Source organism: Dendrobates tinctorius, unplaced genomic scaffold (assembly GCF_039654945.1).
Source record: "Dendrobates tinctorius isolate UK_male_01 unplaced genomic scaffold, ASM3965494v1 ptg000150l, whole genome shotgun sequence".
NCBI lineage: Eukaryota > Metazoa > Chordata > Amphibia > Anura > Dendrobatidae > Dendrobates > Dendrobates tinctorius.
This window is the reverse complement of record NW_027361817.1, coordinates 163,947-191,368: the sequence shown is the minus strand read 5'-3', so window position 1 is coordinate 191,368 and position 27,422 is coordinate 163,947. Positions and strand designations below refer to the sequence as shown.

Genomic DNA, 27,422 nt, shown 5'->3' with positions numbered 1-27,422 from the left:
CACAGGTCCCCATTAGGCAGGAAAATGTCCCCATTAGGCAGGAAAATGTCCCCAATAGGTAGCACAGGTCCCCATTAGGCAGGAATATGTCCCCAATAGGTAGCACAGGTCCCCATTAGGCAGGAAAATGTCCCCATTAGGCAGGAAAATGTCCCCAATAGGTAGCACAGGTCCCCATTAGGCAGGAAAATGTCCCCAATAGGTAGCACAGGTCCCCATTAGGCAGGAAAATGTCCCCATTAGGCAGGAAAATGTCCCCAATAGGTAGCACAGGTCCCCATTAGGCAGGAAAATGTCCCCATTAGGCAGGAAAATGTCCCCAATAGGTAGCACAGGTCCCCATTAGGCAGGAAAATGTCCCCATTAGGCAGGAAAATGTCCCCAATAGGTAGCACAGGTCCCCATTAGGCAGGAAAATATCCCCAATAGGTAGCACAGGTCCCCATTAGGCAGGAAAATGTCCCCATTAGGCAGGAAAATGTCCCCAGTAGGTAGCACAGGTCCCCATTAGGCAGGAAAATGTCCCCAATAGGTAGCACAGGTCCCCATTAGGCAGGAAAATGTCCCCATTAGGCAGGAAAATATCCCCAATAGGTAGCACAGGTCCCCATTAGGCAGGAAAATGTCCCCATTAGGGAAGAAAATGTCCCCAATAGGTAGCACAGGTCCCCATTAGGCAGGAAAATGTCCCCATTAGGCAGGAAAATGTCCCCAATAGGTAGCACAGGTCCCCATTAGGCAGGAAAATGTCCCCATTAGGCAGGAAAATGTCCCCAATAGGTAGCACAGGTCCCCATTAGGCAGGAAAATGTCCCCAATAGGTAGCACAGGTCCCCATTAGGCAGAACAATGTCCCCACTAGGCAGAAAAATGTCCCCAATAGGTAGCACAGGTCCCCACTAGGCAGAACAATGTCCCCACTAGGCAGGGAAATATCCCCAATAGGTAGCACAGATCCCCACTAGGCAGAACAATGTCCCCACTAGGCAGAAAAATATCCCCAATAGGTAGCACAGGTCCCCATTAGGCAGGAAAATGTCCCCATTAGGCAGGAAAATGTCCCCAATAGGTAGCACAGGTCCCCATTAGGCAGGAAAATGTCCCCAATAGGTAGCACAGGTCCCCATTAGGCAGAACAATGTCCCCACTAGGCAGAAAAATGTCCCCAATAGGTAGCACAGGTCCCCATTAGGCAGAACAATGTCCCCATTAGAAAGGAAAATGTCCCCACTAGGCAGGAAAATATCCCCACTAGGTAGCACAGGTCCCCACTAGGCAGAACAATGTCCCCAATAGGACCCAGCATTAAAAAAAAAAAAAAAAAAAAAAAAAAAAAAAAAGTACTCACCTATGTCCCCGCGCTGCTCTGAAGAGGCGCCCGCTCGTCTCCGTCTTCTTCCGGCACAGGCCCAGGCGGCGTGACATCATCAGACCGCGCAGGCGGCGTGATGACAATCACGTCGTCTCTGTGCACTGTGCTGCGGGAGGGCTGCGCAACGCCTTTCCTCGGCGCCTCGTCCCGCCCGCAATTACACGGCCCGCCGGCACTGAACTGCAGTGCAGTTCATGAGCGCAAAGTCGGCCTGGCGGGGGGCCGGATAAAAGTCTTTGGAGGGCCGCATGAGGCCCGCGGGCCGTAGTTTGAGGACCCCTGTCCTAAACCCTTCATCCAATTTTAATGTCGATAACCTCAAATGAAAGCTGAAAGTCTGAACTTCAACTGCATCTGAATTGTTTTGTTTAAAATTCATTGCGTTAATGTCTAGAACCAAAATTAGAAAAATGTTGTCTCTGTCCAAATATATATGGACCTAACTGTAGCTCCTATACCAGCGGCGATCCTCATCTCGCGTGGTATCCCTCTGAGATCTTGGGACATGACACTGCTTATAACACATGACTGCTTCCGCCCATCAGTGGCCTAACAAAACCACTGATAGGCTGCATCGTTCACATGACACAAACAATGTCACATCACTCTAAGCAGAAAAGCGCAGTTGTATCAATGACCTCTTAGGATGCACTTACACTGGCTGACCACAGCAGTTTATCGATCTCCACATGTAATGCCAATTGATGGTCTTAAGAGTCTGCTTAGACAGGCTGACCATTAACATTATTGTTCTTTGAGCATACAATATCATTGTTCTCAGCAGCACATGTCTTGTTTACACAGGAAGATGTGCTACCGAGTGTGATTTTTTTCAATGTATTTACCCATCCATTAAAGTATTTGTGAGTCAAAACCAGGAGTGGATGAAAAGTGCAGAAGTGGTGATGGGTTTCTATTATATTTTTCCTCTGATAGTTTCACTTTTAGTTTTGGCTGGTTGCTGATGTGCTATACATCTGACGAAATTGTGAGAATTGCACCCAATCAATGGCCGCTGTGCTTACGGAACATGTCACATGACCATCGGGAATTGTAGTACCTACATCTCAGATGTGGTGCCCATTCAGTAACTATTTGTTTTTTTTTCTACGTGGGGGACATAAAAGGGTTGTCCAGTCAAAGTAGCAAAGTCTGTGACTACAGACTTCCAAATCATGACAGTATATGATGTGCATACTGTCACGTTTCCCCTGTATGCTCAGTGCAAGCGGGCGGTGATGTGACCACAGTAACGCAATTTTGGGGTCAAAGGGCTTTTCCGGGTTTTATTGCTATTGCAGTGTATATGGAGTATCTGCGTAAGAATAACAAAATGAGTCTGATACTCCAGCACTGCATCAATTGTCTCATGCCATCTACTTCAAAATGACCTCTAAACAGATCATACATTGTCTAGATTCGGCAGTCTGCAGTCACATAGAGAGGCTGCAGACTGTTCATGCAAGACTGAACAACTCCTTTAAGCACTTAAGATGGTGTTGTCTAGTAGACAACCACATTAATGGGTTCTAGAGTTCAAGAAAAGACATGTATGGAACAACTCTTTATGTAAAATTATTAATAAAGTTAGATTTTATTTATATATTTTATTACCAATCAATGCAAAAAATTAATTTAATTCCAAAAGATTCAGTTACTTTTTTATGCAACTGTAAAAACTATACAATTTGTAATTTGTCTTTATCTGCAGAGGTTTTAGGGTAGGGAAACTGTTCTCTGTGTAAGTTCTCATCATGTGTCTGCATCAATAGTATAAACAATGTACCATACAGTTGTGGCCAAAAGTATTGACACCCCTGCAATTCTGTCAGATAATACTCGGTTTCTTCCTGAAAATGATTGCAAACTCAAATTCTTTGGTATTATTATCTTCATTTAATTTATCTTAAATGAAAAAGCACAAAAAGAATTGTCCTAAAGCCAAATTAGATATAATTCCACACCAAACATAAAAAAGAGGGTGGACAAAAGTATTGGCACTGTTCGAAAAATCATGTGATGCTTCTCTAATTTGTGTAATTAACAGCACCTGTAACTTACCTGTGGCACCTAACAGGTGTTGGCAATAACTAAATCACACTTGCAACCAGTTGACATGGATTAAAGTTGACTCAACCTCTGTCCTGTGTCCTTGTGTGTACCACATTGAGCATGGAGAAAAGAAAGAAGACCAAAGAACTGTCTGAGGACTTGAGAAACCAAATTGTGAGGAAGCATGAGCAATCTCAAGGCTACAAGTCCATCTCCAAAGACCTGAATGTTCCTGTGTCTACCGTGCGCAGTGTCATCAAGAAGTTTAAAGCCCATGGCACTGTGGCTAACCTCCCTAGATGTGGACGGAAAAGATAAATTGACAAGAGATTTCAACGCAAGATTGTGCGGATGTTGGATAAAGAATCTCGACTAAGGGTACCGTTACACCTAGCGACTCACCAGCGATCCCGACCAGCGATATGACGCTGTCAGGATCGCTGGTGAATCGCTGGGTGGTCGCTAGTGAGCTGCCACTCAGGCAGATCTCACCAGCGACATCGCTGGGGACGGGGATCGCTACTTGCCTGTCAGACGCAGCGATCCTGCGTCCTCCCGCCCGGCTCCACGCGTCGCTCGTCGTCACAGCAGGAAGCGCCGCAGGAAGCTGACGACGAGAAATGGTCCAGCAGCTTCTCGCGCGATCAGCGATAATCAGCGGGGGAGCCGGTCGGAGGTAAGTATCACATGCAGCGATATCGCTAGTAATATCGCTGCAACGTCACAAAATCGGTGACTTTACAGTGATATTGCTAGCGATGTCGCAGTGTGTAACGGGGGCTTAACATCCAAACAAGTTCAAGCTGCCCTGCAGTCCGAGGGTACAACAGTGTCAACCCTTACTATCCTTCGGCGTCTGAATGAAAAGGGACTGTATGGTAGGAGACCCAGGAAGACTCCACTTCTTACCCCGAGACATAAAAAAGCCAGGCTGGAGTTTGCCAAAACTTACCTGAAAAAGCCTAAAACGTTTTGGAAGAATGTTCTCTGGTCAGATGAGACAAAAGTAGAGATTTTTGGGCAAAGGCATCAACATAGAGTTTACAGGAGAAAAAAAGAGGCATTCAAAGAAAAGAACACGGTCCCTACAGTCAAACATGGCGGAGGTTCCCTGATGTTTTGGGGTTGCTTTGCTGCCTCTGGCACTGGACTGCTTGACCGTGTGCATGGCATTATGAAGTCTGAAGACTACCAACAAATTTTGCAGCATAATGTAGGGCCCAGTGTGAGAAAGCTGGGTCTCCCTCAGAGGTCATGGGTCTTCCAGCAGGACAATGACCCAAAACACACTTCAAAAAGCACTAGAAAATGGTTTGAGAGAAAGCACTGGAGACTTCTAAGGTGGCCAGCAATGAGTTCAGACCTGAATCCCACAGAACACCTGTGGAGAGATCTAAAAATGGCAGTTTGGAGAAGGCACCCTTCTAATATCAGGGACCTGGAGCAGTTTGCCAAAGAAGAATGGTCTAAAATTCCAGCAGAGCATTGTAAGAAACTCATTGATGGTTACCGGAAGCGGTTGGTCGCAGTTATTTTGGCTAAAGGTTGTGCAACCAAGTATTAGGCTGAGGGTGCCAATACTTTTGTCTGGCCCATTTTTGGAGTTTTCTGTGAAATGAACAATGTTTTGCTTTTTGCTTCATTCTGTTTTGTGTGGAATTATATCTAATTTGGCTTTAGGACAATTCTTTTTGTGCTTTTTCATTTGAGACAAACTAAATGAAGATAATAATACCAAAGAATTTGTGTTTGCAATCATTTTCAGGAAGAAACTGAGTATTATCTGACAAAAATTGCAGGGGTGTCAATGCTTTTGGCCACAACTGTAACTAACATCTTACTGAAATGTCAACTATGTCAGGTATGTAGTCTTACTCAACAAGGCAAGAAATGTGGGTGAAATAATATCCACGAGTGCATCCCACTACATTCAACTGCAGAAAAGTTCAAGTGCATACAATTACAGACAGCAGCATGGTGGAAAATCAGTCTTCCGGAATAAAGGACTGGGGAGGGTGAATTACTTACTGATTCTACTGTTTCATGCTGGGAAAATCCAACGGGTGCAATACCATAGATGCATACAGTCAAAATGGTTATCAGTAGATGCACCACTGTAATCCAATAAGTGAAGAACGGCCTGAGGAAACAGAAATATTAATTGTAATCACAGTTATATGCTACAGAATTGCGTAATGAAAGAAAACAAAACTTAAAACTGCTATGGACTTTGGATGGGGACTAACCAAAACGCAACTCTGAAATTCTAGATAAACATACTACATACGATGCCTATATACATACTGCATCTGATGCCACCAATAAGTACAAAAAATGCTGATTGGTCAAGTAGTATAGCTGTATATACAAGCTATATCAGCACATTGTAATTTAGTGTGTAACATTATTCGTATCAGCCAGACTCTAAGGGTATGTGCACATGTTACGGATTACCCTGCGGATTTTTCCGCGCGGATTTTCTGCAGTTTTTGTGCGTATTTCACCTGTGCTTTTACACGTGCGGATTCCTATAATAGAAGAAGTGTAAAAACGCAGCGGATTCCACACAAAGAATTGACATGCTGCGAATTCAAAACCGCAGCAAATCTGAGCGGAAAAATCCACAGCATGTGCACAGCGTTTTTTATTTTACATGGACTTTAATGGTACTGTACACCGCAGGAGCAGAATCCGCAACGTATACACATACCCTAAAACGTCCAGCATTGACTTGGCATTAAAGTAAAACTGGATTAAAAACCTTTTATCAGCACTTGCTGACTACTGTTATATGTCTTATTGCAAGGTATTTTTGCACATTTGTCATTCTGTGCTTTTTGTTTGTGTTTCAGTCAGGGTGGAGTGAACATGGTCCAACAGACTTGTTCACATTGTGCATGTCACACGTGTGTTTTTAATCCAGTTTTTTTCATGCTTATGCATGATTTGAGAGACCCCACCCCTCTCTTGTGTGACATGCACATAAGGAGCTGTCTTGCATCACGTGCCCATACCAGAAAGCGCCTGTCTTAATCCTGCTCATTTAGACACAGTTCATATGTTCAGGTATTAAATACATTAGATAGGGACTGCTTCAATACGGGTTACCTTGACGTTGGTGAGGCAGCTTGGTATACATTTTTTTGCAAAAAAACGTATAGACTAAATACCCTGTGTTTGTTATTACCTTTTATCAGCACTTGCTGACTACTGTTATATGTCTTATTGCAAGGTATTTTTGCACATTTGTCATTCTGTGCTTTTTGTTTGTGTTTCAGTCAGGGTGGAGTGAACATGGTCCAACAGACTTGTTCACATTGTGCATGTCACATGTGTGTTTTTAATCCAGTTTTTTTCATGCTTATGCATGATTTGAGAGACCCCACCCCTCTCTTGTGTGACATGCACATAAGGAGCTGTCTTGCATCACGTGCCCATACCAGAAAGCGCCTGTCTTAATCCTGCTCATTTAGACACAGTTCATATGTTCAGGTATTAAATACATTAGATAGGGACTGCTTCAATACGGGTTACCTTGACGTTGGTGAGGCAGCTTGGTATACATTTTTTTGCAAAAAAACGTATAGACTAAATACCCTGTGTTTGTTATTACCTTTTATCAGCACTTGCTGACTACTGTTATATGTCTTATTGCAAGGTATTTTTGCACATTTGTCATTCTGTGCTTTTTGTTTGTGTTGGCATTAAAGTAGTTTACATTTGCCAGTTCAGGCCAGAGTGGTAAAATAGACTAAAGGCCATGATACACAGAAAATTCAAATCAGGTGAACCAACAGATGACCATCTAATACGTATAGCGTCCTCCTTCTGGGAAAGTGGTCTGTGCAGTAGCTTACTGACCCTCTTTTCATAGCTACAACCAAATAAGCATCAAAGATGAAAAAAAAATTCTGCCCCTAAGAACACTTCTTTACCTCCAGTTCAAAGTACCATGTTAGATAGTATAAAAACTACTATTACCAGATACCTGGATGCAACATTTAGAAGTGCAAACTAAAATCTTCTTTATGGCAGACTTTTATTACTGCAAAAAATGGCTTGACTCACATTTGTTTTTTATTCTCGTTAATCTTTTATCTAGCCAGAAGAAACGGTTTGTTTGTTTATGTGAGTTTTGTGTATTTATGTGTGTTTTCATGCACCCGCAGACACACATGCTCTAAATGTCTTCACCTGTAAAGGTACTGTCACACTTAGCGATGTACCAGCGATCCTGACCAGCGATATGACGCGGTCAGGATCGCTGGTGCATCGCTAAGTGGTCGCTAATGAGCTGCCACACAGGCAGATCTCACCAGCGGCATCGCAGGGGTCGGGGGTCGCTACTTACCTGTCACACTAGGCGATCCTGCGTCCTCCCTCCCGCGTCCACACGTCACTCGTCTCTCCACAGGAAGCCCAGCAGGAAGCTGACAACGAGAAGCGGTCCTGAACGTTCTCGCGCGATCAGCGATAACCAGCGGGGGAGCGGTCGGAGGTAAGTATCACACATAGCGATATCGCTAGCAATATCGCTATAACGTCACAAGTTCGCTTAGTGTGACAGTGCCTTAAGGTAGTATGCAGACTAAATTAAAGATAACCTTGGAATTCCTAAAAGTACCACATGTACCCATTTTCTTACCCATTCTGTTTACCTAATTGAATATGACTGTACAAGAGACTATAACACTGGCCTATTTTAGCAAAGCAAGTATTTGCAAATCCCAGTGTTCAAATGTCTGAACAATACATAGAGGAAATTCATAAAGCAAACAGGTTTACAGTGCAATGATTTCAATATAAACATAACCTCCATGCAAACATTACAACACACTCTGTTAACCTTTTCCAGGACAGTCAGCTATTTATACAGTCATGAGAAAAAGTAAGTACGCCCTCTTAAAAACTGTATGATTTAGCACAGCAAAACACAATGAAAAAAATCTGTTCATTAGTAGGTCCTTAAAATAAGATAAATACACAGTCAAAAGAACAACACATGACTAATTACACTGTGACAGTAACATTATTCCTCTAACAAAAACTAGGACAAAATACAGCAGAAGTGTGTGAAAAATTAAGTAGACCCTTAATACGTCCATAGTAAATAAGAGGGCAAGCAGAAGCCATGTGCTGCAAATGAAATGTCCTTGATTAATTGCTCAACAGCAAGTGTTATCACCTCAATAAAAGCAGAAGTATTGGCAGTTTGCTGGTTTGGAACATTCAGGAGATAGTTACAACAATGTCATGGAGGAAAGACATCAGCAATTATCTTAGAAAAGCAATTGTTGCTGACCATCAATCCAAGAAGGGCTTTAAGGCTATTGAAAAACATTTTGGAGTCCATCGTACTATAGAGAGAAATATTTTTTACAAGTATAAAACATTCTAGAGAGCGTTAACAATCTTTCCAGGAGTAATATCCTAGCAAATTCACCCCAATTTCATCCTGTGCAATGTTCAGAGAATAAAAAAACACAAGAGCTGCAGCTCAGATTCTAAAGGCCTCAGTTTGCATGTTAAATGTTCACGTTCACGACAGTACAATTAGAAAAAGACTGAACAAGTGAAACTTGTTTGGAAGGGTTCCTGAGAGAAAGCATAGCTAAAATTTGCAAAGTTGCATCTGAGCAAACCACAAGACTTCTGGGAAAAGGTATTTGGGACAAAGACCAAAGTGGAGCTATTTTTCCATAATGCCCTGTGGCATGTTGGGAGAAAGACAAACACAACATATCAGGATAAACACAACGTACTAACTGTCAAGCATAATGGTGATCATTTGGGCTTGTTTTGCAGTCATGGGTCCTCGGCACCTTGCAGTAATTGAGTGTCTACCATGAACTCATTTGTATGCCAAATACCAAAGTATTCTAGAGTGAAATGTGAATTTCTCAACACAAAATGTAAACCTTGGTCAAAACTAAGGTACGCAACAGGACAATGATCCCAAGCACATCAATAAATCTACATCAGAGTGGTTGAAACAGAAAATCAAGATGTTGCAATGGCCCAGTGAAAGTCCAAACCTTAACCCAACTGAAATGCTGTGGCAGAACCTTACAGATTAACCTATTCTTAGGGCATCAATGTCTGATCAACTGGGGTCCGGCACTCGGCACCCCTGCTGATCAGCTGTTATTGGTGCTGGCGGCCTAAAGTACTTACTTGAGGAGCTTGGCCGCTTACTTGTAGTGGACGGGGCTTGTTACTGCACATCCGCCTCCTACTGAATTGAATAGGAGTAGAATCAACAAGTGGGACACAATTGTGAAGTTGAACGAAATTTGTTATTTTAAATTTTTGTGGAAATTCAAAAACTGAAAAGTGAGGCGTGCAATATTATTCGGCCCCTTTACTTTCAGTGCAGCAAACTCAATCCAAAAGTTCATTGTGGAGCTCTGAATGACCAATGTTAAGTGACTAATGATGATAAATATAATCCACCTGTGTGTAATCAAGTCTCCGTATAAATGCATCTGTTCTGTGATAGTCTCAGGGTTCTGTTTGATGCACAGAGAGCATCATGAAGACCAAGGAACACAACAGGCGGGTCAGTGATACTGTTGAGGAGAAGTTTAAAGCCGGATTTGGATACAAAATGATTTCCAAAACTTTAAACATCCCAAGGATCACTATGCAAGTGATCATATTGAAATGGAAGGAGTATCATACCACTGCAAATCTATCAAGACCTGTCCTTCCCTCTAAACTTTCATCTCAAACAAGGAGAAGACTGGTCAGAAACGCAGCAAAGAGGCCCGTGATCACTCTGGATGAACTGCAGAGATCTACAGCTGAGGTGGGACAGTCTGTCCATAGGACAACAATCAGTCATACACTGCACAAATCTGGCCTTTATGGAAGAGTGGCAAGAAGAAAGCCATTTCTCAAAGATATCCATAAAAAGTGTTGTTTAAAGTTTGCAACAAGCCACCTGGAAGACACCCCAAACATGTGGAAAAAGGTGCTCTGGTCAGAAGAAACCAAAATCGAACTTTTTGGCAACAATGCCAAACGATAAGTTTGGTGTAAACGCAACAGAGCTCATCACCCTGAACACACCATCCCCACTGTCAAACATGGTGGTGGCAGCATCATGGTTTGGGCCTGCTTTTCTTCAGCAGGGACAGGGAACATGGTTAAAATTGATGGGAAGATGGATGGAGCCAAATACAGGATCAATCTTGAAAGAAACCTTTTGGAGTCTGCAAAAAACCTGAGACTGGGACGGAGATTTGTCTTCCAAAAAGACAATGATCCCAAACATAAAGCAAAATCTACAATGGAATGGTTCACAAATAAACGTATCCAGGTGTTAGAATGGCCAAATCAAAGTCCAGACCTGAATACAATCGAGAATCTGTGGAAAGAGCTGAAACATGGATTTTTGTGAGTACTCACCGTAAAATCCTTTTCTCCGAGACGCTCATTGGGGGACACAGATACTGTGGGTGTATGCTTCTGCCGCTTGGAGGCTGACACTAAGTGAAAAAAAAAGAGGTTAGCTCCTCCACCGTCGTATACACCCTCGCCCCTATTGCGGGCGGAACTCCGTTTAGTGCCAAAGCAGTAGGAGGACAACAAAATCAGCCTTAATACAGGTACAACATGTCTAGAAAAAGACCACCCTTATATCACATAAATAAATGCATATTAACCAAACAGAAACAGAGCCAACTGGCTAATAGGATGGGTGCTGTGTCCCCCAATGAGCGTCTCGGAGAAAAGGATTTTACGGTGAGTACTCACAAAAATCAATGTTTCTCCTTCGCCTCATTGGGGGACACAGATACTGTGGGATGTCCTAAAGCAGTCCCTGGGTGGGAGATTGACTCACTGATCCAAGCTACATGCACCTCTTCTTTAACAGGTACGCCACCACTGCTTGAAGAATCCTTCTACCCAGGCTCGCATCCGCCAAGACCTGAGCATGGATATTATAATGTTTGGCAAATGTGTGCAGGCTGGACCAGGTTGCTGCCCTGCAAACCTGTTCCGTCGAAGCCTGGTGCCGAAGCGCCCAAAAGGCGCCCCCTGCCCGGGTAGAGTGTGCTCCGATCCCTGCTGGAATCGGCGTGCCTCTAACTCGGTAGGACTCCTGAATCGTCCAACGAATCCATCTGGCTATGGTCGATTTTGAGGCAGCGATTCCCTTTCTGCGCCCTTCGGGGAGCACGAACAGCGTGTCCGTCTGACGAAAGGGTGCCGCCCACGACACATACCACTGGAGGGCTTATACCAGGTCTACCGTGTGAAGAGCCTTTTCCACAAGGCGCACCGGTGCTGGACAAAATGAAGGCAAAACAACATCTTCATTAATGTGAAAAGAGGACATGACTTTCGGCCGAAAAGGAGGGGCTGGTCTGAGGACCACCTTATCCCTATGGAAAGTGAGGAACGGAGCTCGGCAGGATAGGGCCGCCAGCTCTGAAACCCACCTGATGGAAGTGATGGCCACTAGGAACACCGCTTCCCAGGTAAGGTACCTCAAAGAGATATTCTGAAGTGGTTCAAATGGAGCTTCCTGCAGAACACTTAGGACTATGTTAAGGTCCCAGGCGTCCATAGGCGCCTTCTAGGGAGGTATCAAGTGGGAGACTCCCTGAATGAAAAGTCTCCACCTGCAAATTAGTAGCAATTATGCGCTTGAACAGGACGGATAAGGCCGATATTTGTCTCCTGAGGGAACCTGGGGCAGAGCCCGAGTCTAATGCTTTACCGAGTGAGCTATCCGGGCTCTGTAAGCCCGACTGGAGAAAAGCCAAGATGTTGGGGATCGAGAATCCCAGCGGAGAAACACTGCGGTGTCAACACCAAGCAGAGAACACCTTCCAGGTGTGGTGGTAAATTCGTGCTGAAGCAGGCTTCTGGGCACCAATCATTGTAGCGACCACCTCGCTCCCGAACCCTGCCTGGGTTAGAATCCAAGATTCAACGGCCATGCCGTCAAACACAGGGTCCCTGAGTTCGGGTGGCAAATCGGCCCTTGAGACAGTAGATATGGGTGCTCTGGCAGGCACCATGGAACATCAGCGAGCAGCTGCATTAGATCTGCATCCCATGCTCGACGGGGCCAGCAAGATCACCGGCACCCCTTCCGTCTTGATCTTTTCGATGACTCTCGGAAGCAGTGGCATTGGGGGAAATAGATATGGGAGGCGAAACTGGTTCCCTGACAGAACCCACGCATCCATCGCGAATGCCTGCAGGTCCCTGGCCTGAGCGACATATGTGGTCACCTTGGCATTCACTCTAGAAGCAATCAGGTCCACATGCGGAGCTTCCCACAGTTGACAAATCTGCTGAAAAACTTCGAGATGTAGAGACCACTCTCCGGATGCAAGACCCTTCCGGCTGAGAAAGTCTGCAGACCAATTTTCCACGCCCCGGGATGTGGACCGCCGAAATCACCAAGTGGTTTTCTTTGGCCCGCTGAAGAATGAGCTCCCCCTCTGGTTGCTCTGTTGCGGGTGCCCCCTTGATGATCTATGTAAGTCACTGCCGTGGCGCTGTCCGATTGAATCCCGACAGGGCGGCCTGCTAGAAAGTTCAGAAACTTCTGCACACGAGACGAGTTGCTCGTATCTCTAATAAGTTGATCGGGAGGCGTGCCTCCTGTGGTGACCACCGTCCCTGGGCTGTGTGGTGGCGAAACACCATTCCCCACCGAGGAGACTGGCGTCGGTTGTTATTACCGGCCAATGATCTGGGGGGGAAAGGTTTCCCCTGGGCCAGAGAGTAACTGGTTATCCACCATCCGAGCGACTGCCTGACTTAAGAGGACATTCAGCACCGCCGATCGAGCGTGAAAGGATTCTTGTCCCAGGCTGACAAGAGGGCGTGCTACAGGGGCGAAGGTGGAACTGGGCGACAGGTATCCCTTCCATTGCTGCCACCATTTTCCCTAGAATCCTCATCCCGGATCGAATGGTATGAGGGACTGGTTGGCGAAGTGTCCAGACACCCTGCCGGAGAGCTAGCGCCTTTTCCTGAGGGAGAATTACCAACCCTCGGCAAGTGTCGAAGATCATTCCTAGGAAGGAGATCCTCTGAGCTGGCACAAGGGATGACTTCTTTGCATTGCCAACCATCCCAAGCGGGCAAGAGTATCTAGCGTGATGTTGACCTTTTCCTTGCATGCCCGTATTGACGGGTTCTTGATCAAGAGGTCGTCCAGATAAGGCAAGATGACTATGCCTATAGAATGCAGCGTGGCCATGACAACTGCCATAACCTTTGTGAACACTCTGGGAGCCGTGGCTAGCCTGAAGGGTAGCGCTACGAATTGAAAATGTAGATCGCCGATGGTGAAGCGTAGAAACCGCTGATGAAGAAAAATGGGAATATGCCGATATGCGTCCTGGATGTCCATTGAGGCCAAGTATCCTCACTACTCCATGGCCGATATGACTGAACGGAGAGACCCCAACCGAAAATGTCTGATCCTGATGAATTTGTTCAGAAGCTTCAGGTCCAAAACAGGCCTGACAGACCCGTCCTCTTAGGGAACCTCAAAAACGTTGGAATAGAACCCCTGAGCTCTTTCGCATTCCGGCACTGGAACAATGACTCCGTTATGCTGGAGCGATTTGATGGCTCCCAATAGAGCCCTTGCCTGGGTATCCACCCTGGGAAGCCAGGAAGAAAAAACAGTCTTGGAGAATATCTGACAAATTCTATTCTGTAACCCGAGGCCACCGATTCCTTTCCCCATGCGTCGTGACCGACATCGACCCAGACGTAGTGAAACCAGAGTAGGCGGCCGCCCACCTTGCCGGTGTCGTCTGGTAAAGGCCTCGAGTCATTCGGCCGACGATCTTTGGGATCTGGATCCCCTCGATCTGAGCTGCTGAGTATGCATTCTCCCCAATGGGTTGTCTATATTAGACCTGCCGCTCCCTATCCTGGTTGGGGCGGCCTGAGGCGGCAGAATTGGCCGCTATAGTCCACCCGGGGTTGCGAAAGGCCCGAAAAAGTGCCTGAAAACGGGTGACGAAAAAGCGTTTTGCTCTTTTGTTGAGGGAGAAACCCGTTCTTTCCTCCTGTGGAGTTGGAGATAAGTTGATCCAACTTCTCTCCAAATAGGTGGCCACACTGATAAGGCAGGGAAGTCAAGGACTTCTTAGAAGTAGGATCGGCTCGCCATGCCCTTAACCATAGGGCTCTTCTGACAGAAATTGCATTAGCGGCAGCAAGTGCCGAGCAATTGTCCGCATCCCAAAACATATTAATTACATACAGTTGTGGCTAAAAGTATTGACACCCCTGCAATTCTGTCAGATAATACTCAGTTTCTTCCTGAAAATGATTGCAAACACAAATTCCAGCCTGGCTTTTTTATGTCTCGGGGTAAGAAGTGGGGTCTTCCTGGGTCTCCTACCATACAGTCCCTTTTCATTCAGACGCCGACGGATAGTACGGGTTGACACTGTTGTACCCTCGGACTGCAGGGCAGCTTGAACTTGTTTGGATGTTAGTCGAGGTTCTTTATCCAACATCCGCACAATCTTGCGTTGAAATCTCTTGTCAATTGTTCTTTTCCATCCACATCTAGGGAGCTTAGCCACAGTGCCATGGGCTTTAAACTTCTTGATGACACCGCGCACGGTAGACACAGGAACATTCAGGTCTTTGGAGATGGACTTGTAGCCTTGAGATTGCTCATGCTTCCTCACAATTTGGTTTCTCAAGTCCTCAGACAGTACTTTGGTTTTCTTTCTTTTCTCCATGCTCAATGTGATACACACAAGGACACAGGACAGAGGTTGAGTCAACTTTAATCCATGTCAACTGGTTGCAAGTGTGATTTAGTTATTGCCAACACCTGTTAGGTGCCACAGGTAAGTTACAGGTGCTGTTAATTACACAAATTAGAGAAGCATCACATGATTTTTCGAACAGTGCCAATACTTTCGTCCACCCTCTTTTTTATGTTTGGTGTGGAATTATATCCAATTTGGATTTAGGTCAATTCTTTTTGTGTTTTTTCATTTAAGACAAATTAAGTGAAGATAATAATAACAAAGAATTTGTGTTTGCAATCATTTTCAGGAAGAAACTGAGCATTATCTGACAGAATTGCAGGGGTGTCAATACTTTTGGCCACAACTGTAGTCTCCGGTCACCGCCATCTGACCTGCGACCTCCGAAATCTCTGCAGGAAGATCTGCTCCTTAGCGACCTTCTTTAATGTTTTTGACCCTGATATCATAGCCTTGGCTACCCAAGTTGCTGCGAATGAGGGAGCGAGCGCTGCCCCTGATGCCTTGTATATTGAGCGAGCTAAGCTCTCTATAAGGCGATCCATGGGATCCTTAATTGAGGAAACCCTAGGGACAGATAGCAGGGTCTTAGTGGCTAGGTGCAAAACCTAGAGGGAAGGATTGCCTTACACTCCCTAAGATGCCTGGAGCTTCCTGGAACGCTGCCCCAGGGCTCTCCCCAGCCCTCCATACCTGACTCCGGATCCACACCAGGTAGAGTGGATGGGGTTAAATTCTGGACGGTGCAGGCACCCTAGCTCTGTCTAACCCCTTCAAGGGGTGAGGAGAGGGACCATCCGCCGCCTTGCAGCACTGCCGTCTAGCGTTGGTGGAGCAGTGGGGGCCGCACAGACTAGTCTTGTGCCTCTGTGCAAGCCCATGGTTTCTATACGTAGGGGTGGACAGGGCTAAGTCCGGCATCATGTCCCACGTCGCGGGAGAGGATACGTGGAGGGACACTCGCACGTGCTCGCCTGTTGTTTGTTTGGGGAAATCGGACCCTTTCAATAGGATCCGTTGCCCCTGTCTTATCTTCATAAAATAACAAACAAAAATAGAAGTCTGGGGAAAAAGGCCCAGATATGTCCCTCGGTGCGGGAAAGGATACGTGGAGACGATACTCGACACGTGCTCGTCCGCTGTTGGTTTGGGGAGATCGGACCCTTTCAATAGGATCCGTCGCCCCTGTCTTATCCTCATGGAAAAAAGAAGTCTGGAGAAACCCAGACACGTGTGCCTCCAAAGACAATAAGCAAAAAACTGAATTCCGCCCAAAATAGGGGAGAGGGTGTATACGACGGAGGAGGAGCTAACCTCTTTTTTTCCACTTAGTGTCAGCCTCCAAGTGGCAGAAGCATACACCCACAGTATCTGTGTCCCCCAATGAGGCGAAGGAGAAAACTGCTGTTCACAAACGATCGTCATCAAACCTCACTGAGCTCGAACTGTTTGCCAAGGAAGAATGGGCAAGAATTTCAGTCTCTCGATGTACAAAACTGATAAATACATACCCAAAGCAACTTTCAGCTGTAATTGCAGAAAAAGGTGGCGCAACAAAGTATTAAGTTAAAGGGGCCTAATAATATTGCACGCCCCACTTTTCAGTTTTTGAATTTCCACAAAAATTTAAAATAACCAATAAATTTCGTTCAACTTCACAATTGTGTCCCACTTGTTGTTGATTCTTCACCAAAAATTTACATTTGGTATCTTTATGTTTGAAGTATACGTGGGAAAAGATTGAAAAGTTCTAGGGGGCCGAATACATTCGCAAGGCACTGTATACATATATATTATATATACTTAAACAACAGAATACATATAATATATATAATTATTATATACTTAAACAACAGAATATAACTCCAAGTAAATCAAACGTCTGTGAAATCAAACTGTCCACTTAAGAAGCAACACTGATTGACAATCAATTTCATATGCTGTTGTGCAAATGGAATAGACAACACATGGAAATTATTGGCAATTATCAAGACACCCTCAATAAAGGAGTGGTTCTGCAGGTGGGCACCACAGACCACATCTCAGTACCAATGCTTTCTGGCTGATATTTTGGTCACTTTTGAATGTTGGTTGTGTTTTCTCATTTGTGGTAGCATGAGACGGACTCTACAACCCACACAAGTGGCTCAGGTAGTGCAGCTCATCCAGGATGGCACATCAATGCTAGATGTGGCAAGAAGGTTTGCTGTGTCTGTCAGCGTAGTGTACAGAGGCTGAAGGCGCTACCAGGAGACAGGCAAGTACACCAGGAGATGTGGAGGGGGCCGTAGGAGGGCAACAATCCGGCAGTAGGACCGCTACCTCAGTCTTTGTGCAAGGAGGAACAGGAGGAGCACTGCCAGAGCCCTGCAAAATGACCTTCAGCAGGCCACAAATGTGCATATGTCTGCACAGTTAGAAACCAAGTCCATGAGGATGGTCTGAGCGCCCGACGTCCACAGATGGGGGTTGTACTCACAGCCCAACACTGTGCAGGACGCTTGGCATTTGCCACAGGACACCAGGATTGGCAAACTCGCCACTGGCGCCCTGTGCTCTTCACAGATGAAAGCAGGTTCACACTGAGCACATGTGACAGACGTGACAAAGTCTGGAGACGCCGTGGAGAGCGATCTGCTGCCTGCAACATCCTTCAGAATGACCGGTTTAGCAGTGGGTCAGTAATTGTGTGGGGTGGCATTCCTGTGGAAGGCCACACGGTGTTGGTCTGTGAGTACAACCCCATCTGTGGACGTTGGGCACTCAGACCATCCTCATGGAGTCATTTTCTAACCGTTTGTGCAGACACATGCACATTTGCGGCCTGCTGGAGGTCAGTTTGCAGGGCTCTGGCAGTGCTCCTCATGTTACTCCTTGCACAAAGGCTGAGGTAGCAGTCCTGCTGCTGGGTTGTTGCCCTACTATGGCCCCCTCTGCGTCACCTGGTGTACTGGCATGTCTCCTGGTAGCGCCTCCCACCTCTGGACACTACGCGGACAGACACAGCAAACCTTCTTGCCACAGCTTGCATTGATGTGCCATCCTGGATGAGCTGCACTACCTGAGCCACTTGTGTGGGTTGTAGAGTCTGTCTCATGCTACCACGAGTGTGAAAGCACAACCAACATTGAAAACTGACCAAAACATTAGCCAGAAAGCATTGGTACTGAAATATGGTCTGTGGTGCTCACCTGCAGAACCACAACTTTATTGAGGGTGTCTTGATAATTGCCAATAATTTCCATCTGTTGCCTATTCCATTTGCACAATAGCATGTGAAATTGATTGTCAATCAGTGTTGCTTCCTAAGTGGACAGTTTGATTTCACAGAAGTTTGATTTACTTGCTGAGTTATCTTCTGTTGTTTAAGTGTTCCCTTTATTTTTTGAGCAGTGTATATATAAAATAAATGGCTTTTAAGAGATATATATATATATATATATATATATATACACACACATACACTAACATATGCACACACATATACATTGGGTATGGAAAGTATTCAGACTGCTTTAAATTTTTCACTCTGTTTCATTGCAGTCATTTGGTAAATTCAAAAAAGTTCATTTTTTTCTCATTAATGTACACTCTGCACCCAATCTTAAAATGGAGACGTTTGCAGATTTATTAAAAAAGAAAAACTGAAATATCAAATGGTCATAAGTATTCAGACCCTTTGCTCAGACACTCATATTTAAGTCACATGCTGTCCATTTCCTTGTGATCCTCCTTGAGACGGTTCTACTCCTACTTTGGAGTCCAGCTGTGTTTAATTAAACTGATAGGACTTGATTTATATATATGTGTGTGTGTGTGTAACTTAATCTTTGTTTTTATGCATTTTTGCCCTAAAATATCTACTGCAGCTGCTAAGCTTATCTCTAATGAAAGATATTACACACATAAAAACCCTTCAATTTCAATAAGCATCAATTCAGCGGCATTATGTACAACTGTAGAAAAAATAAAAGGAGTTTAGAACTCGGATGCTTATAGGCACAAAATGATACACAATGATGGGTTCTTTTCTAATAATACATTCCTATGTACAGCAATGGTCATAACCAGTACCATAAATGAAAAAAAATCTATGTCAAGGGTGTTCATAGCATTTAAAGTATAGTCATTTCAGCAGTGCTACCTGTATGAACAAGCCAAAGATGTCTAACAGAAAGACTGGGCCTAATTAATACAATTTGAACTTTGCATTCATTATTTTAAATCAATCCAACCTTCAACAATCACAGTCACAAAGGGTCACATTCATTTCCTTGAAGCAAGAGAACTTAGGAAAAAACACACATATATATCATCTTCTTGGTCACAAACACTTTTGAATCTGCTGGGCTTTTAACAATACTTCACACACCAATTTCCACATAGCAGCTTATTCTGTTACCTTTAAATTGCGCTTACCGGTGATCATCCATATCTTCAATTTGCCTTTTTACATAACTGTCTATTCTTTTGCGATAAGTCCTATTTGTTAATCTTCCCACCATTCCCAGTCCATATGGCCTTTTTTCTTTTGCAAAGAGTTTCCTCACTGGGATAGTTATGCGCTGTCCTCGCTTTTGAGGACCAATGGTGACAACCTCTTGACACAGTCGGATTTTTGGCTGTACGAGATGTCCATCTTTTGTCTTACGCCACCCTCTTTCTAATGGCCTGGAAACACAGAATGTACATTTTATGCACAAGTAAGCTATGACACAATCATACTTTAATTGAAAGGAAAAACCTGTTGCACTGGCATAAATGACTGCAGTCCTTTGTCAGCTAAGCAATAAAACAAATGCTCTGGAAGTAAAATGGAAACATGTTTAAAACTACAACAGTGTCTACCTAAAATTACAGCACAGCATTATGTGTCTGACCACAGACACAGCTCCAGGTGGAGGAAAGCAGAATATTTCTGGGTGTTAGGGTATGGGAATATGGCTTTGTTTACAAACCCTCAGACTTTTCTGTAGGAAACAGCTTCCGGAAAACACCAGCCATTTTACAGCTTTCGAAGCCCGACAGCAGGACGCCCGGAGAAGATAGCGGGACGCGTCGGGGTCCGACCGGACCACAGAATGATAACACGAGTCGGGGCCACTGGGTAGGAGCACCAGAAGCAGGAGAGTAGTCAGGGCCAAATCAAAGGAGTCAGGAAACCGGGAGAGGCAGTAACGGTACCAAGGGGACAGACAGAACGGATAGTCAAACCACGCAGAAGTCGAAGAAAAAGACGAGCAAGCAGACAGTACCAAATCAGCAGGCAAATACAAAATGGGAAACAGACTGGGTCAGAACCAAGGTATAACACACGAGAACAGGCACAAGGCACAGGCACACAGGGGTCAATGTAACTCAGCCGAGGGCTGGAGTATAACTGAATAGGATATGAGCAACCTGAGGGTATAAAAAGCCTTCCCAGATCCAGAGAGAGGCCACAATGATTAACCCCTGGCGCACCAGTCCCAAGCCTACCATAGGATCATGACAAGAAGGAACATATGCACACAAATCGTTTTGACATTGCTGTGTGTAAGTCCATTCTTTTGGACATTTTTGAGCTAATTTTCTGGTGGGTTCCAGTTGGAATTTGCCTGAAAAAGATGTTTTGTGGGCCTGCCCTTAGGGTGGTTTTCAATTGATAAACTTGTTAAATATTGTATACATAGCTGGTGAGTTCCGCAGGAATGGAAGAAGGGTTCCTGAGGACTGAGCTCTAGCACCAATGAGAACATGTTAACCCAAAAAGCGAAATCTTATGGAGCCTTAATTTTTTTTTTATACCTTTTGCTTTTTTCACCATGTTTTTTATTGCACAGTAAAAGTTATACTGAAACATTTTCTCATTGGTGCTGAAGCCCAGTCTTCATGGACCCTTCTTCCATTTTTGACCTGCATACCAGCTTGGTGTGCTCCTACACTCTGTGCATCCCACCATACCCAAACAAGGTCTAACAGGGCTCCTATGGGAATACAAGTGGTTTTCACACTGAATTGTCCTCCCTGGAAGGTCAGCTGTTTACCATTTTTTCTCCTTTTCTACATAGTTCCACAGGAAGTCTGAAAAAGAAGTACATCTATTTCTAGAAGAGGTGGATGACAACCACAGTAGCCACCATAGTTGTAATACATTGTGGACAAGTTTTGTTTTTATGCTTTTGCTTGTAAGTTGAAATTTTGAATGAAATAATTTATTGTACGATACAATATATTGAAAAACAAGAAAAAAAAAAACAAGTGAATTGAAATGGTGAAAAAAAACACATTTCTAATTTTTTTTTGGTGGGGTTTGTTTTTACATTGTGTATTTGAGTGGTAAAAAGGATCTGGCAACACAATTCTTCAGGTCACTGCGAGCATGGAGATACAAAATATTTCTAGTTTATTTGTTGTTTTATCATTTAAGCATTAAAGAAATCTAAAAACAGAACAGACTTTTATGGACATTCAATACAAATATATTCAATATTTTTAGTCCTTTACTCTTACTGAAGGAAAGGGGAGGGCATTAAAAGGTTTACATTATTTTTTAACTACTATTATTTTTTCCTCTATTTTTTTAGTCACCTTAGTAAACTTGTGATTGCTGTGCTGTAGTATATAGGCAAAATGACATTCTTCTATAAAGCTCAGCCTAAGGCAAGGCATTACAATCATAGCAGATCCCAGGCTTCCAAAGGCAACCCATGATTGCAAGGAGGGCAAAGAGAACCAGTGTATGCATGCACTGGCAATCACACCATTTGAATGCCATTGTTAGTGATTGACAATGGTGTTGAAATGGTTAAAAAGCAGCAATATGGGCTAATTCCGGACACTGCTATTATAGGCAGTTGATGGCTGTGTGCTCAGGTTATATGTATGCCAAACCTTGTGACAAACCCCTCTCTTCTAGTCCCTGCAAATCACAGCTTAGCAGCTGACCTACCAGGCTAGCAGTCTCAGACACTGTAGAGCTGTGATTGGCAGTGTCTGGGGAAAAAGGGGTGAAGCTGCATGCCTTTACAGAAGACTCTGAAGAAAGGCCCAGTTGGTCTGCAAGCAGACATTTCACATAGGGCGCTCAAAAAGTGATAAGTGTGAATATTTCTGCAATAGAGTGTCGCAGCACAAAATGTAGAGAGCAGCAGAATCAGGGAAGTTCAGTCATTTTTACAATGTATTCAACTCAATTTGGTGCTTGATTGTCTATGTGTCCAGCTCCTTTAAATGCAGCTTGTTAAGTGCACATTAGAAATATACCAGAAATGTCCCAAAAGTGAATAGAAGGTAACTAACTACACCACTCTTTTTCTATTAATCCACAATTTCACTATACTTACATATGCCTTCACATTTATTGCTCCCCTAGTCCATACTTCTCACACCTACTTTCCCCTTTCACTGCTGGTGATGTATCTCCCAATCCTGGACCTTTGCAGCTAATACCTACTAAGATTTCTCCTCATCACTCCCCTATGACCCCATCTCATCTCCTACACAACCTTCCCGACTTGCTTATCCCAGTCATAACCTATCTTTTTGACTTATCTTTAACCTCTGGTGTCTTCCCATCTCCTTCAAAACATGCAAGACCCATCCTGAAGATATCCCTTGACAAATCCTCTAACGTCCAGCTATAGCACCATATCACTTTTCCAGTTTGCCTCCAAATTCTTTAAACAGTTTGTCTGCATTGAACTTTCCTCCCACCTCTCATTCAAAACACTCTGAAAACTTAATATCCAGTTTCTGTCACCATCACTCCACTGAAACTGACCAAACCAGATACAAATGACTTACTAACTACCAAGGCTAACAGACAATATTCTATACTCCTCCTTCTAGACCTGTCATCTGCAGTTGACCACGTGCTCCTACAACAGATTTTTTCTTCTCTTGACATAAAAAACCTTGAGTCTCCTCATAGCTCACTAACTGCACATTTAGCATCGCCTATTCCCATGCTAACTCCTCATCTCTCTGTTGGTGTCCCTCAGGCTCTGTTCTAGGACCCCATACGGTTTGCCATCTTTAGCTTAGGACTAGGAAAACTCAAAGTCCAAGATCTTCCAATATCATATATATGATGAAGACACTCAAATCTACCGCTCTGACCCAGACGTCACCTTTCTACTATCTAGAATCCCAGAATGTCTATCAGACATATCCACCTTTTTCATCCCACTCTCTAAAACTCAGTTTGGACAAAACTTAATTCAGAATCTTTCCCCCAACCTCCCTACCTATTCTATTGTGATAAAGGATTTCACACTTTCCCCTGTAAAACTATTGTGCTCCCTGGTTGCAAAAATTGACTCCACTCTGTCCTTCAAATTGCACATCCAAGCCCTTACCATCACCACTTCTAATAACAATCATTTACAAGGTTGTCCATAATCTGTCTCCATACATTTCCAAATTAATGTCCCAATATCTTCCCTCATGTAATCTCCAGTCCTTGCAAGAAGTTTGTTCTTCTCTCTTCTGCTCTTGTATATCCCTAACCCAATCACCTCCAAGATTTTTCCAGAGAATTCCCCGTTGTCTGGATCTCAGTGCCTCCATATGTTCAATTGTGTCCCACATTTGGAACCTTTAGACGCAATCTGAAAACGCATCTCTTCAAAAAATCTTACAGCCTGTAGTAACCATGCTGCCACCTCACTATCAGCGGAGATACAGTAAACCTCCGGAGAGCCCTACTGTCTCTTTCCCCTATACGTGTAGATTGTAAGCCCGCGAGGACAGGATGTTCTCTCTTTGTGCACTGTTATGCTGAGTAACTACTCACTGGCAAGTTGTGAGACAGGGCAGTCAGGAGGTTTGTGGTCAGATACCAGGAGGGCTCGTAGTACAGAGGAAAGATACAAAAGTGTGGTAAGGTAACAGTCCAGGGTCAACATCGCAGGTGCTAAAGGGAACATTCATGTGTGACAAATTTATTGCTGATGTTTAGGTGATTGTCCCATTTATCTGAAATGATCCAACTGAAACAACTCCAGTCAAATGTACAGCACTGATTGATTTTCAGGGCTAGAAATTTCGGCATCAACTCTGCAATGATTGAATAGTTGTCTCATGGAGACATAACTGTTTTATGAAGGCTGTAGGTTTGGAAATTATGTTGGTCTGGCGATCAGATGATTGAAGTGAGTGGCTATTGAAATAAAGGCAATGATCTGATAACTACATGGAAAATTGCACTCAGCAATACAATGTTCCCTGAAGTGGTTACTAAAAGGCGAAATGTAAAAGTATATTGTAGTTATCTGAATGAATGATTGTCCAAGAAATATAAGGTTAAGACAAAGCAAAGCAAAAGCATTACAGATCCCAAAAAGGGGGACTCTCATCTACAACACCCACTTGCAGAGGTCATTTAAGTTTTGCTCTTTTAAATATATTTACTTAAATAATTACATATCTATTTTCCATATTTAGATGTTCACCTACAGCATCAAATGACTTTTTTCTAGTTCACTTTTGTCCAGGGCACTTCCTGTACGCTCCACGGTGTCTTCTGCTTTTGTGTTCTGTTCAGCCTCTTTGATGGCAGCCTCTGATGGAGATTCAAACACTTCATCAGGATAACTTGACATATCTTCATGCAGTGCTCCTTCCTGATAAACATACAATACAGTAAGGACATGGTATGCTAGAAGTCATCATTCATGCTGATATGTCTCAATATCTGGGTCCCGAAACAAGGACATACTATAATTTCTTTACTTTACACTATTGGCTATATTTGCAGTTATTATAGCTATTGATAAATGTATTATCTATGATACTAAAAAAGTGAAAAATGTCTCCAACAGATTTCAATTCTTATCACTTATAGATTTTCCAATCTCCAAGAAAAGCAAATATTATTGCTACCCCTTGGAGATGATCAATGGTTGTCATATATTTACAATCTTAAAAGAAAAACATATATGTACTCCTGTTTATTCTCAACGGATAGTCTGGTTCTTCTCACTTATGGAAATCTCCAGCTAGCAATGATCAATATTTATGTGATGGGTTTTAAAATAAAATTTATTTTTTTTTTTTTCTCATTAAGGCTTGCTTATAGACATTTTTATAGGATGAGCACTTCGGTACATACCAACACTTCCAGTTTTCTGCTCTATGAATCATGTATCAGCTATAAAATATAGAAATTAGGTCCAGAAATTGGGATTCCTCACTTGGACAACTGCATACATTGCTAAAAATTAATTTTAAAATGCAATAAAGTTAAAATATAATAACTCTCACCCGTGCAAAAAATGATGTATCTAATTCATCTGGAAAGTCCATAGTGTCTTCTTCAAGGAAACTAACGGGGGTAAAGCTTCTTCGTTGTATCCTTCGTAATGTACCTTCTTTTAATGAGCGCCCCTAATTTTTTTTTGAAAACATAACAGAAATTACTTATATAGTCACCAAACTGGAATACAGCAATGCATTTAGATTGTAATTAAACACTTGCACACATATTTATCTACTGACTTACATTTTATAAATATCGAATTAGAAACTGTTTGCTTTTACTGGTTACCACAATTTATTGTGCCGAGTCAAAATCACCTTAGATGTTGACCGGCGAAATGGTACAATTTCACAGACCGATTTCAGGCAGTTAAATGAGGGTCTACTGACTATCTATCTATCTATCTATCTATATATATATAAAATTAAATGTATGTGTGTATCACCAACCAATCACGAAGCATCTTTCTTTTCACCACAGATGTTTAAAAGAAGCTGAGCCGTGATTGGTTGCTATGAGCAACAGTTTTCTCACTCCACAACACCTCAACAGACACTGACCGGGCGGGAGAAATCTATCATCCCCGGGAACATAAGCTCCCAGCCATTGTCTGCCCCCCCAGAAAGGAGCAGAGAGCACATGACAGAAATGAATCACCCCCTCCCGTGCCCATACACATATCACACATCCTCCATCCCATAGGCACATCTTCCCTCTTAAAGGGATCTCCGGTATGGAAGTGAGGGCAATTCCACTCAGCGCTCTGGTTCTGACCCCAGGCTTCTATTAAAGGGATCCCCAGTATGGAAGTTAGGACCGTTCCACTCAGCTCTGTGGTTCTGACCCCAGGGTCTCTTAAAGAGATCATTGGTATGGAAGTTAGGGTAATTCCACTAAGCGCTCTGGTTCTGACCCAAGGCCCCTCTTAAAGGGATCCCCGATACGGAAGTGAGGGCAAATCCACTCTGCGCTTTGGTACTGACCCCAGGCCTCTCTTAAAGGGATCTCCGGTATGGAAGTTAGGGCAAATCCCTCAGAGCTTTGATTCTGACCCCAGGCTTCTATTAAAGGGATCATTAGTATGGAAGTCAGGGCAAATCCACTCAGCGCTCTGGTTCTCACCCCAGTCTCTCTTATAGGGATCACTGGTATGGAAGTTAGGGCAATTCCACTCAGCGCTCTGGTTCTTACCCCAGGTCCCTCTTAAAGGGATCCCCAGTATGGAAGTGAGAGCAAATCCACTCAGCGCTCTGGTTCTGAAGCCAGGCCTCTCTTAAAGGGATCCCCGGTATGGAAGTTAGGGCAATTCCACTCAGCGCTCTGGTTCTGACCCTAGGCTGACAGTATGATGTGGGATATTAGGGGGAGTTCTCGGTGACTCTGGTTGATGGTGTAATATCCACACGTTATGAAGAATTCAAGGTATTAAACTTTAGATATGTGTTATTCTTCGTCCTCCAGCACACAGCATAACAGTTGCATTCCCATGCTACCAGAAGTGAAACTGAAACTTCCCTTCTCATCCCTCTTGTCTCCACCCCCCAAGTCCCATAAGTCTGGCTTGCTTAAATAGACAGATCTAATTATTATACATTACATCATCCCCTTTTTTTTTTTTTTTTACTATAAATGACCCATATTACTGATAAATGCAACAACATGAAAACGTCCAAAGAAATCATATGTCCGTTTTGTCTTATTTGTTCAATTCCAAAACCAGAGAAACAAACAAAAAAACAAAACAAACAAAACTGTAGTTACACTTCTTCAATAAGCCTCGATGGAGCTCTTCTCTCTCGTGTAGGATAACGTCTGGGCTCATTGAGAGGGTTCATTATTGATGGACCAGCTACCTCTTGTTGGTCCTCTCCACCATCGGATATCAAATCTTCCACCAAAGAGAGTTCATTGTCATCATTCTGCGGTATGACTTTAAAATATGAAGAATTTCGCGTTATGGAGTGTCTATCTTGTTCAGCTGTGATCA

General features: G+C 43.7%; 1 protein-coding gene across 1 annotated transcript in view; it reads right to left on the bottom strand.

The window, feature by feature from the left end:
* RHBDF1 (rhomboid 5 homolog 1) overlaps nucleotides 1–27,422 on the bottom strand; it is a 189,960-nt gene that overhangs the window by 94,077 nt on the left and 68,461 nt on the right. Inside the window, exons 5-8 of the mRNA XM_073546636.1 lie at nucleotides 25,441–25,563; nucleotides 24,634–24,800; nucleotides 19,615–19,866; nucleotides 5,453–5,564 (exon numbers count right to left, since the gene is read on the bottom strand). Coding sequence (XP_073402737.1) covers nucleotides 5,453–5,564; nucleotides 19,615–19,866; nucleotides 24,634–24,800; nucleotides 25,441–25,563 — 654 coding nt within the window. The remainder of the gene's footprint in view (nucleotides 1–5,452; nucleotides 5,565–19,614; nucleotides 19,867–24,633; nucleotides 24,801–25,440; nucleotides 25,564–27,422) is intronic.